Consider the following 19,846-nt stretch of genomic DNA (forward strand, 5'->3'; position numbering starts at 1 on the left):
CTGTACACCAGGCGAGGTAGTCGACATCTCGCCACCGCGGTGCAAATGTAAGCGCACGGTATCACGGGGAGTGGAGGGAGGGAGCAAGGAGGTGTGTGGGCGTTTGTTGTTATACCGTTGCTTAGGACAGGCACCAACAGCCCAGATTACCAAGCGCCCAGTCACAAACGGTTCTACGTAAGGCACGACAGCCATAAGTTTGTAGGTTTGTTGAACTGAGTGAGGTTACATAAGCACTTGGGAAAAGAGGAGATGGGAGCGAATTCCAAAGTGGAGCAGTGAGAAGAAGGAAGCGGCCAGAGAAGGGTCATGACTTGCAGAGTGATGAGTGGGTGAGTGAGTGAGTGAGTGAACGGATGGGTGAGTGGGTGAGAGGGTGAGTAGTTGGGTGAGTGAGTGGGTGAGGAAATTAGTAAACTGTTGAGTTTGTGAGTGAGTTAGGGGGCGTGTTGTTGTGACCTGCAGTGTGATGGATGGGATGAAACTGTCAGAGTCTCGTAGCCCGAGTACTCAACATGTTTGGAGGAAATCAACGAGCGAACTTCAAAGGATTAGCAGCCATGGTAGGTAGCAATACAAGAGTGATTGGGAGGCGACTGACCACCGACAATGGGTGAATGAATCCATCACGGCTCAATAAATCGTCCTCACTGCCCTACCGCAGCGCATCGTACCTGCGTGCGAGTGTCGATGAGCTCCAGGAGGTCGGCCCACGCCTCGTTGAGGCCGTCCTTCCAATCGGCGATGGAGGCGGCGTCGGGGTGGCCGCCGTTGATCATCTCGTCCACCATCTCGTTGGCGGCCTGCACGCGCTCCTGGCCGATGAGCACCGTGTCGCGTGCGAACACGCGGAAGCGGTCCTGCAGCATCTGTCCCGGGGGGAACGCGCGCGCACACACACGCAACGCAACATTGATTTTAGCAGGTAAGGCCCACCGAGCTGTACAGCCCTTGTTCAGAAGCGACTTGGCTATCACAAATGATAGCCCGACGGAGTGGCTTATCACGTGGAGATTTACAGCGGCCAAATGCTCTGAAGGCGTGATGTCGATTCTAGATGTAGAGGGAGACACCCCGGAGGACCTGGAGAAAAATCCACGTGACCACAGGGAGAGGGGCATGCAAACTCCAAATCAAAAGATAGATGAAGAGTTGGCCGGACGGTGGAGGTTACGCCGCTGCACATGACCTGTAACCCAGCACTGAGGAAGCAGCGAGGGTTGGTGGAGATCATTGTGCAAATGTTGTGAAACTCCCTTCTACCCGTGGGCGTCCAGGAGGCATCGTGTAACCTGGGCTCGCCAGGAGAAGGCGTTAAAGCGACTGGTCTAATCTGTACGGGAATTAAACGTTGCGCTTATCACGCGCATGTATTTTTATCCGTGTGCTCCGGGTGAGTGTGCGTCGACCCGTGGCACCTGGGTCTGCCCCGTGACCTCCTGCCAGCGGGCGTTCGACACTTCACGTGGCCTCAAGGTGCACATAGCCTGGCACAAGCGTCGTGGTGACATCACCGCCACTTAGTGGCGAATTGCGGTTGTTGTTGTTGTTTGGGGAGCGGTGGCGCAGCAGTTAGCGCAGCTGCGGCGCAAACCCAGCGAACCGAATTCGATTCCCGGTCTCGGCTAACAGCAGTGGCGATTATCCAGATTAGTCCTGGACGTACCCTAGGTCGCCTCAGCTTCAAATGAATACCAGGTGCAGTGTGTAGACTTCGCCACTTGGGGGACAAAGGGTGTGGTGCTGGCCACCCATTCCCTCGTGTAACCGTGCATGCCTTCATCGGTGCTTGCTAACAGCACTTTCCCCAACAGTCTGTTCAGGCTATACGGGGGGAATCTTTGCCTTTGAGTGCTGACCGTCCACCCCCTCGTGTGCCGTCCCGGCCGCCATGGGTGCTCTCGAACAGCACTTGCCGCAAAAGTCTGCTAAAGCTATACGGGTGATCTTTGCCTTCGCGCGCGATGGCGGAGCGGCGGGCGAGCCTCACCGTCACGTGGTCGTAGTCCTGGCCGAGCTCGTGCGAGCCGGCCACCACCTCGCGCTCGGCGATCCACTGCTCCAGGTCATCCACCTCGCGGTTGAGCACAAACAGCTTCTGCCACTCCTCCAGGCGGCCGCGCCGCTCTTCCGCCAGGTCCTTGAGGCCCGCGTACAGCCGGTCCACTTGCGACTGCCGCAGCCCGATTCGCTCGCTGGCCGCGCCGACGCCGGAGGGAGGGGGGGGCGACGGGAGGGTCGCGTCGTCAAAGGGCGCGTCGATTATTCGAGCGGAGAAACATCAATTGTCTCACCGGATCCCACGTGCAATTGCGTGTGTGTGTGCATGAATAAATGGCGGTGGTGTGCCGGCCCCGAGTGTGATTCCCGCTCATGGCCAACACCATTGAAGAATATCTTAACCGGTCCTGGGCCTCCCCTAGGTCGACTCAGCCTCAAATGAGTACCTGCTGCTGTGTGTGGAGGCAAAGGCGACCAGGCGTGGTGCTGGCCACCCACCCCCTCGTGTGCCGTGCTGGCCTTCATAGGTGCTACTCGCTAACAACACTTTCCCCAACAGCCCGTTAAGGCTGCACGGGAAATATTTAAATAAATAATTATCCATTGGCACCGAGCGGCGATGCCACTGCACCCCTGCGTTCAATGCTGAGGTGGCCGGGTATGTATGTTGAACTTCTTTCGCACCGTACATCGTCATGCATGTGTAGAGACACTAAGAGTAGGAGGCACTCTGTTTATTAACACGGCCTTAACAGTTCACACTTGGTAACTACGGTTCCCAGTTAGGACAGCTGGCAAACTGCCTGACTGGTGACACCGAGAAGGTGAAGACTCCAGCAGCAGCACGATGGGATCCCCCCACTCCACACTAGAGCCCTGAGGTCCCCTCCCAGAGCCCCTCTTATACTGCCAGCGTGGCCTGCTGGCTCCGCCCCCTGCCACGCCCCCTTCTGGAACCTACTAGCAGGTTCTCGATGTGCCCCTTCTGTGACCCTTCCCCTAGATCCCTCTCTGGTCTATCACGTGACCTTCTGTCAGCCAGAGCTGCTGTAGCTGCAGATCCCCTTCCCTGCCAGCAACCAACGCTATGCTGCTGTCACCAAATCTATATCGCTACACGTGCTAATCGGAGGTGCAGGGGAAGGACAACAAACTAAACACGTAAATCAGTTTTTTCAATCTAGATTTAAAACTGCGTTGCTCCAGTGGCTTCCTAATATCGTTCCAGACGGCCGCAGAAGTGCATCTGAAAGCGGGCGATGCAGCGATGGCGAGCCAAAAGCCGCTACTGCTGCAAAGATTACCGGAGTTTATGTGACTGTTTATGCTCCTTGACGGGAAGTGTTTATCGATTGCGTTACCCACAATGCAATGCTCCGTGAGATTGTGAAACGAGTTGTCGACACCGTCTTGGTGGGTGGCGTGCCAGGCTTGTGCCCCCCACCCCCTCCCTCCCCCCACCCGCCAACTCCTACCTCTCGGGGTGCCCGTCGGAGATGAGTCTCCGCGAGATCTCCGACAGCTGGTGCACGTTCTCTGCGTAGTCCTCTACGGCCTGCTCCAGGTTCTGGTGCTTCTTGAGCATGGCCACGGCGCTCTGCTCGTCCTGCTCTCTCACACGAGGCACCGCGCGGACGACGGCCCCGGCACGTGAGCCATCTCCTAGCCAGAGGCATCGGGAAGACACCCTCCCTCAGGTGCTCAACCGCACGTTACGGTGGCAAGATGTTAAAACTAAACCATTTTTATTCCACCAGGTAAGGGCAACTGAGCAACAGTTCAACCGCCACGCAATAGATAGTGGTGGTGGCATCTATGTCTGTAGAACATGAAGAACTAGTGGCATCTACAGGAGATTATACACCTTAGTGTCCATGCCATCTAACATGTTTGGAATCGACAGGAATAAATTTGGACTTACGATCAAATGGACTTACAAACAGACCTCTGGAACCTAACTCGTTCGTAAATAGAGGAGACCCTGTAGCTCTTTTTCAGAAGTGACCTGGCCACAAATGATCGCTCAACAAAGTGGCTTATCAAGTTGAAATTCATAGCAGTTAAATACCCTAAACACACAAAAGATATAAACACATGCGCATGAATATCCATCGTGTCAATCTGCTGGATGAGGGACTCCCCTTGCCACGCAGGCTGAGGATTTTAAACCACACTTACATACTTTACAGAACCAAATTAGCTGAAAAATACAATGTTACCATTTAGCGTGGGATTTTTGTGATTGCAAGGCATGTAAAGAAGGCATTGGCCCCCTCCGCATAATTGATGAAATGCCACGATTCGTGTTTGCGATTCAATTTAAAAGTATATATTTTTAACGTGACATTGTGGTGAATGTAGTAGTGTCTGGTAGTGGTGGGGTCACGTGACGCATCTGTAAAATGGCAGGTTCTACCACACACGATCTGATACGTCTACTGTGAGCAAAATAATGCATTTACATTGTTCAATCGTTGCATTGTCGCATGTATAGTCAACCATACCTGGGCTGATATCCTCAACTCCTTAGTATCATTAATTGGCCGATAACACCTCTATATACAGAGGACCACAGAGCTTGGGGAATTGTTGACGCCAGATCCTCAGCGCGTGGCTGCCTTCCCGCTTGTCCGCGGTTCCTCCTCGCTCCTCTGAGTCGGTCTCTCTCTACGAATGTTGCGAGCGGCGGTGCATTACAAGCTCAGATTATCACGATCATAATTGCTATGGCGGAGAGTAGGAGTTGTGGATATGACAATTTCTGTCTTTCCACAACTACCGGGGTGTATCTATTTAGTAGCTCGTCACCACTTAACCCATAGCACCTGGGTCTCTCCTGTGATGTGCAGTCAATGAGCTTTCGGCACTCCTCACATGTTACATGGACCTGTCCTGTTGCCTTTTGATGGGGAGACTTAACTACCCATAATGCTTAGGTATGGCATGTGACCTCCTATAATTGGCCTTTTGTAACTCCACAAAGTGTCGCTTTGCAGCAAACCCGGCACAGACACTGCAGTGACATCACTGCGGTGTGTGTGAAGCTATTATTATAATTAACTCGCTCCACCCCGATACAGCTGCTTTAACCTCACCACGCAGGCGGACATCAGGATTGCAACAGAGGCTCTTGACGGCACCACTGACACGGCCATTGTGATCCAGCCCCTATAAGCTGCCCCAACTCAATGAAACATTTGACCTTGGGGGTTAAAAAAAAAAAAACTGCCAAATCTCTCCCCGTCCTCACCTTGGCCTTCTCGTCGCCCATCATGTACAGCTCCTGCTCGCTCATCCACGCCTCCGCCTCGGCCGCGTCGAAGTAGTACTGCTGCGCCTGCAGGGCCTCCTGCAGGCGGCCCTGCCGCCGCTCGGCCTCCGTCGCCAGCCTGGCCCAGAGGTCGCGCAGCGTGCCGATGCGCTCGCGCACCTCGGCCGCGTCGGGGCCGCCGTCTGCCGCCAGCCGCTCCCCGCGCTCGCACACGTCGTGCACCCACGGCTCGTGGCCCTGCATCTCCTTCTGCAGGGTCTGGCGCGTACCGACGGCAACGATGGGGGGGGTATACACGTGGTCAGGTACGCCGCTGCGATGTCTCCACCCCCCCCCCCCGCCGACCCATCGAGGAGATACCTGTCAGAGGATCTGACGCGGCAGTGAGCTGGCGTCCCCTTGTCCTGGAGGCACTGGACGGAACTTAGCTGCGTTAGTTTAGTTTGTTGTCCTTCCCCGCACCTCCGATTAGCGAGGTTGGCTACGTACGGTGCGAAAGAGGTTCAACATACATACATGCAGAACTATGTATGTTGAACTTCTTCAAGATATATACATACAATACGGTGCGAAAGAAGTTCAACATACATACAGATTTATGTATGTACAGGGAATTTATTTCGTAACGTACGTAGCCAACCGCGCTAATCGGAGGTGCAGTGCCCCAAGAGAGGGGGCAGCTACCTCCTTCGTGGGTGGGGGATGAAGGAGTCACGCGATTGTGAGCGCGCGAGTCATCGCAGAGAGCGCACAATAGCGACAGGAACCAGATCTAGGCCACCACGCTGCTACGAACGTGAACGCCAAAACACAAGGCGGGGGGGGGATATCGTGGGTTCCATTTACGCATGTGAACTGTGACCTCAACAATTAATCTTAACCTGGTACAGTCCAGTGGGCTAGGTGAACAGTCAATATGTCGCCTTTATCGTCCCCCCCCCCCCCCACCAGAGTTTTATCTCCATCGCGTTATCGGCATCGCGTCTTCACGAGCCGGAGAGTCCATCGCGAACGGTGCATCCCCTTCGTGTGAGAGAACGGCCCACGGAAGTGGATATCACAGAGCTACCTCTGAAATCCCTTCAAGTGATGCTCTGATCCAGCCAATAGAGGGCAGGACTTTCCCACCTGCTCTGCACGTGAAAAGTACCGTCCGTCGCATGTCAAAGCAATATTTACTTTTCCCGAGCTGGAATTGAGCCAAATGGAAGTGCATAATAAAAAAAATTGCCATAGAGTCATTGGTGACCAGGCTGAGACCATCAACTCACTGCACTTGAGAACTTAGTTTAATCACGGGCCTGGATTCAAACCCAGGACTTCACCACTGCCAAGCTTAGCGCTCTGAACCTCTGACACACCTGTGCCACTTCAAGCAGGCCCTGATTCCAAACCTCCCCATCGTGTAGGGAGGATGCTTGGTGTGCGCTATCGATGTCACGCGTTACCTGGTTTTTCTTCATGAGCAGCTGCACGGTCTGGAGGTTGTGCCCGTGGTCGGTCGACGAAGCCAGGGGCATGTGATCATCTATCCAGAGCTGCGACGGGGCGAGGGCGAAAGACGAAGGGGGAAACGTTGCGATAAAAAACCTTCGCCAGAACAACGCCCGCGCTAGGCCCAAAACGAAGCGCCCGGGGCTCGCTAGTCAGGCGAGGAGCTTGGAGAGAGAGAGAGAATTATAGTGGAGAGACAGGAAGAGTGAGGAAGACGTGGCTCAGAGAACACAGGCAAAATCACAGACATCGAATTGCTTGTGAAGGAAAGTAAACGGACTAGAAGTCTGAAAAATAAGAATAGGTTTTACCCTTTCTAGCAATACAACAGCTGTTAAGATGTTCACGCACTAAATCGATGCACTTTCCAAGGCATCAAGTCTGCATTCACCACACGCACTTGTGGTGAACATGCAAACAAACATGCTCTGATAATATACGTGTTGCCTTCGAAACGGATTGTCCTACACCAGAGACAGCCTTCTTTATGGCCTAGTCTCACCACCAGAGTCAGGCCAGAGAACGCCAAAAGGCGAACAGCACGAGGGCAATGCACTATCAGAGCATTTATAGCTCGGGTGAGCAGCTACATCATGGGACCTTTTTGTCAGTATCACAGTATGAAAGATAATAATAGATGTGTACCCTTTCTAGCAATACAACAGGAGTTGTTCAAATGTCCCAACACCAAGTAGAAACCCTTTGCAAGACATCCAACTCTGCATGAGCCACGCGGACTGGAAGTCGCTAGAAGGGACGACTGCTGGCAGTGGAGACCACCGGCGGGGTGAGAGCCGCAGGGGGGGAACGCGCGCAAGCGGACGTCCACCCTTGCGGGTGGGGAACTGAAATCGGCTCGCGTGCAGCGGCGGCGAGGAGGGCCGTCGCGCCGCGCGGCTGCGAGAGACGGCGACAGCCGGACGACGGTCGGGGGGGGGGGGGGGTGCGATGATTACGGCTCTTCAGCGCCGTACGGTCGTCATTGGCGACGCGGGAGCGTTGGGCACCGTTGCTTCACCTCTGCATAGTCTAGCATCCGTGCATCTGTTTTGCTGGAACAGATGTGTCCACCACCTCGCCTGGCAATCTAACAATGTAATTTTGAGGGGAGACCTTCATCAAGCAGTGGATAGATCATTGCTGACGATGATGATGATGATATCGATGATCGAAAAGCACATACAGTCTGTTCTCCTATAAAGCAGTAGCTGAGTTCCTGAAGAGCATTGCGTTTTGGAAAAATGGCGTAATAATAAATAATATATTATATAGGGTAAAGCACAGTCCGCGATAACGCGTGAGATGGGTACGAGGCTGAACAAAGACGGAGGGCGTGTGGGTAGCGTCTAGAAGCATCCAGCAGCATCCCGCCTTGTGTGATTCTACGCCGAGGCAACCGTACAACTGCTTAATCATACTTGCGCGACGAAGTTCCGTTCACTCGATCGCGTTACATCCAATCCGCGTCCACGTTATATATATATATTTAAAAAATGCGTCCCCTAACACATTCGTCGCTTCACATATCAAATTCGCGTTCTGAAAGCATTTCATTTCGAACCGTGAACCCACTCACAATCTCGTCCTCCAGGTCGCGGTTGAACTGGTGGACCTCCTTGGATGCGAGCAGCTTGCCCTTCCTCTGCTGCAGGGGGTTCATGACCTGGTGGAGCCTCACCACCACCACGCGCTCCAGGCCGTCCGCTTCGTCGGAGCCCTGGCCCTCCTGGCGCAGCGCCGACGCCTGCGTCTGCAGCTCCTCCACCTCGCGCTTGCGCACCTCCATCTGGTTCTCGATCATCTGCCGCGAGGCCCGGAACGACGCGCACCCCACCGCACGCGGTCAGATCGAGCGTCGCGGTTTCTCCCCCCCGCCCCAAAGCCGACCCGGCTCGGGTCTTCTTCCTCCGTTCCCCGTCATCGAGCCGAGGTCACACCCCTCGTAAATGAGACTCGTCCCGGTGGGTCACTCGAGTTCTCACCCTAGGTCGAATAAAGTGTGCCCGGTTGTTTGGCCATACTTCACCATTCTGGTCAGTGCGGGTTGGGAAAGAAAGAAAGGAAAAAGAAGTGTGGAGTGGTCTAGCGTCGGGTTCAAATATCACTGGCCGCTGATGTTCGTGCCCGTGGCCAGGAATGGACCCCGGGTTGCCGGTCTCTACCGCACTGGCCTCCTGGTTTGCTGGCTGTGCAATATTCCTTAAGGACCCTGCTGTACTCGCTCCGTGACAATATTGACGTTTCTGTTTTGTTGTTGCTACTCCTGCTGCGCTGACGCAGCACCGTGGATCTCCCGTGCAATCCGTGTAAACAAATAAAGTAAACTTAAGCAAAAAAATTAAGAGTGCACCTTGACTTAACTTGATCGGGAGGATCGCAGGCTGCTGAAGCAACTTGCAGAGGAAGCCCTCTAGCAGGCGCTACCTCACAAAGCCGGACCCGTACGTTTTGAGGACGGCGATCGATTTCTCTCCGCTTCACGGTGGTTCAGTCACGTGGCGAAATCGGACACCGCGAGAATTACTCGCAGGAGGAGTGAAAGCTTCACCGCTATGCCCGCGCGCGCCGGGCGGGACGGCGTGGACGCAGCCTCCCACAGCCGCGTGAGGTCACCAAGTTAGCCAGGTTAAGCGACGTTGAAGTAAGCGTTTGAAAATAGCACGTTTTTATTTCATCGACTTGGGGTCCCATTATCGGCACCCCAAGAATTAAGAGACCCCCGAGGTAAAACGGACACTGGTTCTCAAGAGCAACAAATGTTGCCCCGGAAATGTCTATAGGCCGATGGAATAAAAAGTTACTTTAATTTATTTCTGCGGTGAAACGGACTGGATGCCGAGCGTAAACATGTATCGGCCGAGGAACTAACTTCGAAAAAAAGCATTGCAAATCCATTGCAGAATGGACTGAGACCATCATTAACTCACCCACTACACTTGTTGCCCTTCCCCAGCACCTCCGATTAGCAGAGTTGGCTACGTACGGTGCGAGAGAAGTTCAACATACATACGTACTTGGGAACCAGCTTCACAATCCCATCGGCCGCCTGGATTCCGAACCAAAACCTCGGCCGACGGGGTGGGGAGAGGGTGGGGGGGGCGGCCTTACCGAGTCCCTAGCCCCCACCTCGCCCCCACGCATTCACCGCGACGCCCGCATCCACCTGGTGCTTCTTGAGCAGGATGTTGACGCCCGTGAGGTCCTTCCCGTACTCGTCCGACTGCGTGTGCGACTCGAGCTCGCCGATCCACTTGTCGAGGTCGGCGCAGCTCTGCGTGAACAGCTCCGCCTTGTTGGCGTCGAAGAGGCGCTGCGCCTTGGCCTGCGTGGTCGACTCGAGCTCACGCCACAGCCGCTGCAGCTCGGCGAGCTCCCGGCGCACGACGGGCTCCGTCTCGGGCTTCTCCGTCACCAGCGCTTCGCCGTCCTGCCGCGCGGGGGAGACAGGGACGGAGGGAGAGAGCGCATCCTCCGGGATTAACGAGAGCGAGCCAACACCACGACGCGCAGCCGCCTTTCGTCTCCCCAGCAAGCGATGTTCACGCACCGCACCAGGTACGCATTTGAGGCTGAGACGACCTAGGGGAGGCCTGGGACCGGTTCAAATATTCGCCGCCACTCAATGACGGAGCCAGGATTTTCAGGTGGGGGGGGGGAAATCCCTCCAGTAATGAAAAATGACAGAGGAGTTGTTAGTAAGTAAGGACTTGTCCCTTGCTTTTTATTCGACGCGTGTGTGCGGCGATGGCGCAGCCATCGATCGAGGGTCGAATTAGAACCGCGTGGTGTGATCGTCATCGCGCTCGCTGAAGGTGAATGCCTTCAGGGAAGTTGTGTACTGCATACGCAACTGCGCACAATTCTGTGAGTCACTTATAACTGCTTTGCCGTTACTTATTGCTAATTATGGACTCAGACTATTGTCCTATCATCTCATAGAGTCCCTAGCACGTAATAACATGCTACACAGTGGCAGTGGGGGTCGCAAAATGCAGCTTTATTACTAATAAACCCCAATAATTCGATCGACATTAGGGATTTCGATGGGATCATTGGGAGGGCACGTGCCACCCCCCCCCCCCCAGCACAAACACTACTGCTCGCACACAGGTGAACGCACGCTCGCGAGCACACACGGACGAGCGCCACGCAGCGCACGAACCTTCTTGATCTTCTCCAGCCACTCCTTGTTGGAGGCCAGCTCAGCCATGAAGGCCTGGTGCTTGAGCCACTTGGAGTGGAGGTTCCTGGCCTCGTCGTACGACGTGTCCTGCGCCGTCAGCATCTTCTCGTTCACCCAGCACGTCAGCTGTGGCGACGACCAAGCACACGCACACCGGAGCAGCGGGGTGAGTGGGCGAGTGGGTCGGAGGCGGGGGGGAAGAGGAGGCGAGTGGAAGAGTAGGTGAGTGGGTGATGTGAGTGAGTGAGTAGGGGATGTGAGTGAGTGGGTGAGTGGGCGATGTGAGTGAGTGAGTAGGGGATGTGAGTGAGTGGGTGAGTGAGTAAGTGAGTGGGTGAGTAAGGGCGTGAGTGGATGAGTGGGTGAGTGAGTGGGTGAGTGGACAATGTGAGCGAGTGGGTGAGTGAGTAGGTGAGTGGGTGAGTGAGTGGGTGAGTGGACAATGTGAGCGAGTGGGTGAGTGAGTAGGTGAGTGGGTGAGTACGTGGGTGAGTGGATGAGTGGGTGAGTGAGTGGGTGAGTGGACAATGTGAGTGAATAGGTGAATGGGTGAGTACGTCAGTGCGTGATTGAGTGAGTGAGTGCGTGGGTGGATGAGTGAGTGAGTGGGTGGGTGAGTAGGTGAGTGGGTGGGAGAGTGGGTGATGTGAGTGAATGGGTGACTCCTTGAGTGAGTAGGTTTGTGAGTGAGTTGGTTGGGTGGGATAGTGGAAGAGTAAATGAGCGAGTGAGCGAGCGAGCGAGTTAGCAAACAAGTGGCTTCTCCTGCCCAAATCTCACCTCGCGGCACTCCTGAAGGAACTTCTGGAGGTCCCTGTTGTCCTTGAGCCTCACCAGGACGTCGCCAGCCACCTCGCGGTTCCTCCTCGCCCTGAGAACCAACGCCGGGCATTCATCAGACATCAATCGTCAATGGTGATCTCATCATCATCATCACTACCGTCGTCGTTGTCGTCAAGAGTCATTCGGGACCTCGGATCAGGTGATGGTGGCGTCAGGTTTCGAGCCGGTGTCTCGGAGAATCTGTCCCCCGGGGCAGGCGATGCGGTGAGCAAGTCGGCGGCATTGTCCATTCAATGAATGCCGATGTAAACGTCGTCTACAGTAATTGAGGGCGTCGCGATTATTTTCACGGCGAATGTAATCATCGTTAATAATTACATAGTTTCTAATTACATTTCTTGGAGTAAGAGACGCCACGTGTGCTGTCCCTACAATCACAATGATCGCTCGTTCTTTGATATTTAAAATAAAATTACAAAAATTCCGGGCAAATATTTACGAAATATCGCAATAGTTGCAATATCTAAAGTGATATGGTAGCTACTACCAACAACATGCCACCGGTGCTTCGCAGCAACATGTTGAATGGGACTGCAGTTGAAGGACAGTTTTGGGCAACATGTTTGGTACAGAAGTAGAGCAAAGCACAGAAACCCATGCAATAGAAATGTGAAACGCAATTGTGAACTTATGGAAAACTCATATCGCGATAATTGTCGTGTCGTGAATATTAATGTCATACAGTGATAAATATGCGCCAACGGTCAATCACATATTCGCCACTGATGTTGGCCGCGAGCACAAATCAAACCCAAATCGCGAAGCTTGTCGCACAGTGCGCTAATCACTGCACTCCTGCTCCCCACCAGGATGCATAAGGCAACGAAGACAAGCTGTAACCTCCGATAGCCTGAGCAGGCTGCTGGGCCAAGTGCTGTTAGCGAGCGCCTATGAAGGCCTGTACACAAGGCGGTGGGTGGCCAGCACCACGCTATTTACAAACTGCACACCAACACCATTATCAATACTCGCCATTCGCCACGAAGTGACGGTGACGTCACCACGGCGCCTGTGCCAGGCCAGGTGCACTTTGAGGTCATGTGAAGTGCCGAAGGCTCGCTGACAGGAGGTCACGGGACAGACCCAGGTGCCATGGGTTGGCTGACTGAGACGACTGGCAGATGCACCAGCTGTGCCCCCCTACCGTGCCAGCTTGCGGTATTTTAGCCGCCTGACGCTTCGCTCGTTGTTGCGAGCATCGCTCCTCTGCCCTCTGTTGTTGTTGAAGGCCGACTGACTCCAACTGTCCAATCGCGTCCTTCACGAGCCTCCTCCATGCACACACACCCACACCCGCGCAGGCAGGCAGCCGTGCGTGCGTGCGGGCTCCGTACCATTCCTGGATGGTGTCCACCTTGTCGGAGACCTTGTCCGCGTTGACGTTGCCGTCACCGACGAGGCGAGCGCCCAGCTCGGTGACGCCGTGGATGCGCTCGTCGTTGGCGTCCATGCTGTTCATGAAGTTGTCGTGCTTCTTGATGGCCGCCTCGGCGCCCTCCAGCGTCTGTGGCATCTCCGCGTGGCTCAGCGCGTACTCCTGCGCGCGGAGCGCCGCGTCGCGTCGCGAGAGAGAGAGAAGGGAACGAGTACACGGGTCATCGCATGCAAACACCGATCTTGGACGCTCTCCATCTCAAGGCACATCTCCCGCGACGAAATCGGCGGCGGCCGCTCACCTGGTTGGTGAGGAACACCTCGGTCTGCTTGGCGTCGCGCAGGAACGTCTGGAAGCCGTGCGCCTGCGTGAGCTGCCGGTGGCGGCTCTCCCACAGCGCCTGGACGTCGTCCCAGCCGGCGTCGAGGGACTGCAGCTGCTCCTGCAGCTGCCCGTGCTGCGGGTCGCTTGGGTCTTGCGTGAGCAGCGCGCCCATGTCCCTCACCCGCTGGAACTCCTCCTGCACTCACGCAGCCGTGACAGGGAGGGAGGGAGGGGAGGGGAGGAGGAGGGGGGAGAGAGGTCGTCAGGGACACGAGGTCGCTAAGCACGAGGTTATCGAGCGATGACCGGCGGTGCTGCCTGTCCCGTTGGAGATTCTGAGCAGAAATGTAATTTGGGTGCTGTCACCTGGCTGCTGGGGGGGGGAGCAGTGGGGGCGCGTGCACCGCACCTGGTTGTTGTCGATCTCGTTGCGCAGGCCCTCGAGCTGCGCCAGCTGCATCTCGGCCTCGGGCAGGCTGGAGGGCGGCTCGTCGCTGGCGATGGCCATCTGCGTGCGTGACAGCCACGCCTGGAAGTCGTCGAGCGCCTGCAGGAACTGCTGCAGCTTGCTCGTCTCGCCCAGCGAGGCCTCGCGCGAGTGCAGCGTGCGCTGCAGCTCGTCCCACACCTGCAAGCGCGCGGTGGAAGGGGGGTGGTCAACGTTTGTTTTTTGCGTGCGAACGTCGCCCTCGGTGGGGTGGGCACCGGTGCGCGTCGCTGTGGAATTGGAGCGGTACCGGGAGCGGGGGCACACGGGGCAAACAGGAATGAGAAAAGAGACACCGTCGAGACCTCAGCGGCTGACACCGACTGAGCGGAGTGAATTGCAACCGCGCAAAACAAACGGCATAGGGAAGGTAAGTAGTCATTCAAATAAATAAAAGGCAAATAAACTTATTTTTTCCCTTTAAATTTTTTTCACGTGATGGGAAGGCAAGCCTGAATAGACGCATCTTGCACACACCACGGGGGGATCAAGCGACACCACGGAACTGAACTGAGCAGGGTCGGGGTAGAGGTCGGGGTTAAGGGTCAAAGTTAAGGTTGGGCAACGACCGCCGGTGTCGTAGCCAGCGGGGTAGCCGCGCTGTCGCATGAATTTGACTCGATGCAATTTGTGCAAACTACAGAATGCAGGAAAATACGACTGCGGTACGTGCTTTGTGGTGAGGGGGGGCCAGTGCGTGTTGCGAGTGGCCAGGGGTAGGTGAGTGGGACAGGCGTCAGGTGAGAGGCCCAGCGGCCTGGCCACGCCTCCCACCTCCAGGTTGTCGTTGAGGCGCTGGCGGATGGCGTCCGCCTGCTCCGGGTGCTCCACAATGAGTCGCTCCGACTCCGTCTGCAGCTCGCCCATCTTCGCCTGTCGAGCGTCAACGTGGCGGCGTGAATCACACCGACGATGGTGGTGGAGTCATTGATAACGATGATGGTGGTACTGATGGTGATGGAACGGCTGCTGTTGACGATGATGACTGATGATTACAGTTGCAATAATAACCGCAGTGAAATAAAAAAGTAAATACATATTGCCTGAGAAGCAACTCAAGCCACAGGATGCATTTTTAATTGTAGACCTTACGAGCATTAACCCCTTTGTTTGCCAGTTCAGTTTAATTTCTTGAATTCGTTCATAGTAAAGGAGCAGAGGTTCCCAACCTTTCCGTAGGAATCTACGTCAAACTTCTTTCGCATCGTGGATAGCCAGCCGTGCGAATCGGAGTTGATGCCGATGTTACTGCAGATGACGTGCATGATGGTGTGATGCTGTCAGTGTTGCTGCTGATGACGATGTCAGTGTTGATTCTACATTGTGATACGTTTGCTGTTACTGTCGCTACTGCTGTTAGCTGTGCTATCACTGATGACGATGATTATAATGATGCGACTGCTACTCTTGACACTACGACAGCTACTACTACTGCTTTGATAATGATAGTGGTGACATCCTGGACATCTGTGAAAAAAAGCTTCATAGCTCATCAGATTCCGACAATCTATGATGATGATGATTGCTTTACTGATAAAACGATGGTGATCCAACTGTTGCACTTAAAATGACTACCACTGACAAAGACACGAATAACCACGCAGGTTTTCACAGCTGATGATATTACGATTCAAAACTTGCTTTGGTTTGGCCACTTAATGATCTGCCCAAATTTGTGTCAGCAGACCCTCCACCACCTGACATATAGCCAAACCAAATTAAAATTATCAAGTGATGCAAAGGAGTTTGAACAAGCTTCTCACGACCACATTCAACAATTAAGGTACGAATTTGCCATTGTATCTCACTGCTGAATATGACTTTCAGAATGCATTCCCCAACTCACCCGGCGAGTGAACTTAAGCAATAATAATCGGAGCGCTGTGAAACTCTTGTGTCGGGCAATACGGGGGGGGGGGGGGGTTTGATGACACAAATTTAGCCAGAGACCGTTACAAAGATCATTACTAAGAGGCCAAACCCAACATTCCTCTTTGAAAGCCCCTAAACTGAACTATTTTTTATTTTACCAGGAAGCGACCTGGCCACCACAAATGATAGTTCAATGAAGTGGCTCATCGCGTGGTGAATTCATAGCAGCCAAATACTCTGAACGCGTGACGTTGATTCAAAATGTGGAGGGAACAACCGGAGGACCCGGAGAAAAAGCCACGCGACCACGGGGAGAGAGACACGCAAACTCCGAATAGACAACGGTGGGGATCGAACCCCCGATCTCCTGCATACCAGGCGAGGTAGATCACATCTCTCCCCCCCAACTCCCCCTGCCCCCCCCAACACCCCCCGCCTTCCCCCAACTCCCCCCGCCTTCCCCCCCAAACACCCCTGCCCCCCCCCCCAACTCCCTCTGCCTCCCCCCCAACTCCTCCTGCCCCTCCCCCCAACTCCCCCTGCCCCCCCCAACTCCTCCTGCCCCCCCCAACTCCCCCGGCCCCCCCCCAACTCCCCCCGCCTTCCCCCAACTCCCTCCTACTTCCCCCCCCAACTACCCCTGCCCCCCCCCACTACTCCCCCTGCCCCCCCCAACTCCTCCTGCCCCCCCCAACCACCCCTGCCCCCCCCCAACTCCCTCTGCCCCCACCCAACTCCTCCTGCACCCCCCTACTCCTCCTGCCCCCCCCAACCACCCCTGCCCCCCCCCAACTCCCCCTGCCCCCCCCCCAACTCCCCCTGCCCCCCCCTACTCCTCCTGCCCCCCCCAACTCCCCCTGACACCCCCCCCAACTCCCCCCGCCTTTCCCCCAACTCCCCCTGCCCCCCCCCCCCCGTCGCACCTGGATGGCGGCGAGGTCGCGCTCCATCCCCGTGAGCTTGCGCTGCAGGGCCATGACCCCCGCGAGGTCGCTGCCCGGCTCGGCGGTCAGCTCGATCACCTGGGGGCCCAAACGAAGCACGCAGTCGGATTCTAAGCCACTGCCGAGTCGGTCGTCGGCCAATCATCATCATCATCGTCCTCGTCAGGAACGCGCGGGGAATGAAGGCACCGCCCACACCATCCACCGCGCTCCAAATGCGTCGCAGAAAGGAGGCTTCCCCCGAGGTTAGGCCCCCTGGGTTCACGACGATCCGACGGCCGATCGGACGGTGCCGCGATGGAGACATGCTCGAGATCGGCTCGAGATCGGCTCCCAACGGAGCGAGCTCGGCGTGCGGGGCTGCGCGCTCGAGTCGATCGCGCGCAAGAATCAGCGCTCGTTTTGACGCGTGCGTTGCACGTGTACGGCGCCTGGCGTTAATCCACCGTTGGGCGAGGGCATCCCCATGGGGGAATACTTGACCGTACTTCACCGCGCTCATCAGTTGCGGGTCGGCGAAAGCGTAGGTGTGGGAGCGTTGAAGTGCAGTGCAACAATGCATTTTTTTACGAACTGCTCTCTGCTGCCTACAACGTAGGCCCCCCCACAGCAGCCTCTGTCGCCTTTGAAGCACGGCGTTAGCCCATGGGGACGCTATCCAGGGCTCAAGCCTACTTAGTGGCCGAGATCTGATGAGACGGCGAGCCTTCTGGGCTGACCTTTGCCACAGGTGTGAACTTTACTCCGAGGAACATTTGTGTCACATTTTGAAAAAGATTCAGGCTCAATCGAGTCAAAGTCATCTCTTCCCTGCTCAAAATGTGCATGGGATGGCACTTTATGTCCATCGGTCGCTCTGAGAAACTGACAGCAACTCCGTATTCCTATGGCGGGAGCCAGTCACTCCGATGGCATAACCACTCGACATCCCATGAAAGTGGTACTAATTGTATCGTCCCTGGAGGGATGAAGAGCTATGAGCAGGATTTGAATTTGTAATATTTTCAAATGAAATCAAAATATAAGAGTAACTTATCAGCCCGTGCCAGGTGGTAAGTGACTGACTGTCTATTATTACCCGTCGCCTGTTGGGCTGTACCTGGTGTGAAGTAACCGCATCCGCACAAACCATGGCACGTGCCGTTACTCGATGATGGGCAAATGGGCAACTAAAAACGAATCCGGCATTGTGCAACGTGAAACAACGGAGGCATCACCCACAGCGACGCCACCGCCCCTGACGCAATTCATCTCGCTCAGTCGTTGCTCTACGCCAACATCGGCCACACGACGAAGTAGAGGGAAACCGTCGGGTTGTGCGGTTATCCCATTTGAGCCGTGGGCGGACATTCACTCGCTCGCTCGTTCACTCGATCGCTCATTCGTGGGATCGGAGGACAAACCTTGGTCTTCTCACGGATCCAGGCCATCGTCTCGGTCACTTCGAAGAAGTAATTCTGGATGCTGAGCACCGAGTAGAGACCGCCCTTCTTCCTCTCCACCAGCTCGCGGAAGAGCGCCCACCTGCGGTGCGACACGCCGTGCCGCAACGCGTCCAATGGAAGAAAAATAAACCGCAGCCCGGAGGGAAAGAGAGTTTTTTTGGGAAAAAGTTTTCATCGTTGAAGAGCTAATTGAGACGGCAGATGTTTTTGAGATTCGTAGGGGCTGGACGAAGACACTGATCGGTGGATTTTATTTACCACCGAGAAATCGAGTTTCATGCAAATTAATTTTTTTTTTTACATATCGGTCACCCCATTAGGCATTTCTCATCTCCATTGGTGGCTCTGAGCCGTGGTGCAAATTCCCCATTGCTATGACAGGGATCAGTTTTTCCATAGGACAACCACTATTGGCTTCACACAATTGGTACTCATTTTATTAACTCCGGAGGAACGAGGGTTTGGATCGATGCAAAAATAGGGATTTACAAAAAAGAGCATGAGCCAACGTTAGAAAGAGCGAGGCGGCCACTTACTGCGTGGGTGGGGCTAGTGGCTGAGTGGGCGGGGCTAGTGGCTGAGTGGATGGGGCTAGTGGCTGAGTGGGAGGGGCTAGTGGCTGAGTGGGTGGGGCTAGTGGCTGAGTGGGTGGGCTATGTGGAGTGAGTCGGGCTAGTGGCTGAGTGGGGGTGGGCTATGTGGAGTGAGTGGGGCTAGTGGCTGAGTGGGGGTGGGCTATGTGGAGTGAGTGGGGCTAGTGGCTGAGTGGGAGTGAGCTATGTGGAGTGAGTGGGGCTAGTGGCTGAGTGGGAGTGGGCTATGTGGAGTGAGTGGGGCTAGTGGCTGAGTGGGGGTGGGCTATGTAAAGTGAGTGGGGCTAGTGGCTGAGTGGGAGTGGGCTATGTGGAGTGAGTGGGGCTAGTGGCTGAGTGGGCTATGTGGAGTGAGTGGGGCTAGTGGCTGAGTGGGAGTGGGCTATGTGGAGTGAGTGGGGCTAGTGGCTGAGTGGGCTATGTGGAGTGAGTGGGGCTAGTGGCTGAGTGGGCTATGTGGAGTGAGTGGGGCTAGTGGCTGAGTGGGGGTGGGCTATGTGGAGTGAGTGGGGCTAGTGGCTGAGTGGGCTATGTGGAGTGAGTCGGGCTAGTGGCTGAGTGGGCTATGTGGAGTGAGTGGGGCTAGTGGCTGAGTGGGAGTGGGCTATGTGGAGTGAGTGGGGCTAGTGGCTGAGTGGGCTATGTGGAGTGAGTGGGGCTAGTGGCTGAGTGGGCTATATGGAGTGAGTGGGGCTAGTGGCTGAGTGGGGGTGGGCTATGTGGAGTGAGTGGGGCTAGTGGCTGAGTGGGCTATGTGGAGTGAGTGGGGCTAGTGGCTGAGTGGGCTATGTGGAGTGAGTGGGGCTAGTGGCTGAGTGGGCTATGTGGAGTGAGTGGGGCTAGTGGCTGAGTGGGGGTGGGCTATGTGGAGCGAGTGGGGCTAGTGGCTGAGTGGGAGTGGGCTATGTGGAGTGAGTGGGGCTAGTGGCTGAGTGGGGGTGGGCTATGTGGAGTGAGTTGGGCTAGTGGCTGAGTGGGAGTGGGCTATGTGGAGTGAGTGGGGCTAGTGGCTGA

At 55.5% G+C, this 19,846-nt stretch overlaps 1 protein-coding gene across 2 annotated transcripts in view; it reads right to left on the reverse strand.

Annotated features, from left to right (window-relative positions):
- LOC144723636 (spectrin beta chain, non-erythrocytic 1-like) overlaps nucleotides 1-19,846 on the reverse strand; it is a 155,197-nt gene that overhangs the window by 22,336 nt on the left and 113,015 nt on the right. For both annotated transcript variants that reach the window (XM_078602519.1, XM_078602520.1), the window contains 15 exons: nucleotides 18,198-18,318; nucleotides 16,774-16,872; nucleotides 14,753-14,851; nucleotides 13,901-14,119; nucleotides 13,469-13,687; nucleotides 13,127-13,329; nucleotides 11,730-11,820; nucleotides 10,929-11,075; nucleotides 9,930-10,193; nucleotides 8,343-8,567; nucleotides 6,721-6,810; nucleotides 5,252-5,530; nucleotides 3,477-3,607; nucleotides 1,991-2,195; nucleotides 675-869 (listed from right to left, as the gene is read on the reverse strand). In XM_078602519.1, the coding sequence (XP_078458645.1) occupies nucleotides 675-869; nucleotides 1,991-2,195; nucleotides 3,477-3,607; nucleotides 5,252-5,530; nucleotides 6,721-6,810; nucleotides 8,343-8,567; nucleotides 9,930-10,193; nucleotides 10,929-11,075; nucleotides 11,730-11,820; nucleotides 13,127-13,329; nucleotides 13,469-13,687; nucleotides 13,901-14,119; nucleotides 14,753-14,851; nucleotides 16,774-16,872; nucleotides 18,198-18,318 (2,587 nt within the window). The remainder of the gene's footprint in view (nucleotides 1-674; nucleotides 870-1,990; nucleotides 2,196-3,476; nucleotides 3,608-5,251; nucleotides 5,531-6,720; nucleotides 6,811-8,342; nucleotides 8,568-9,929; nucleotides 10,194-10,928; nucleotides 11,076-11,729; nucleotides 11,821-13,126; nucleotides 13,330-13,468; nucleotides 13,688-13,900; nucleotides 14,120-14,752; nucleotides 14,852-16,773; nucleotides 16,873-18,197; nucleotides 18,319-19,846) is intronic.

The sequence above is a fragment of the Lampetra planeri genome, chromosome 18, assembly GCF_965212315.1.
Source record: "Lampetra planeri chromosome 18, kcLamPlan1.2.h2, whole genome shotgun sequence".
NCBI classification, from domain to species: Eukaryota; Metazoa; Chordata; class Hyperoartia; order Petromyzontiformes; family Petromyzontidae; genus Lampetra; species Lampetra planeri.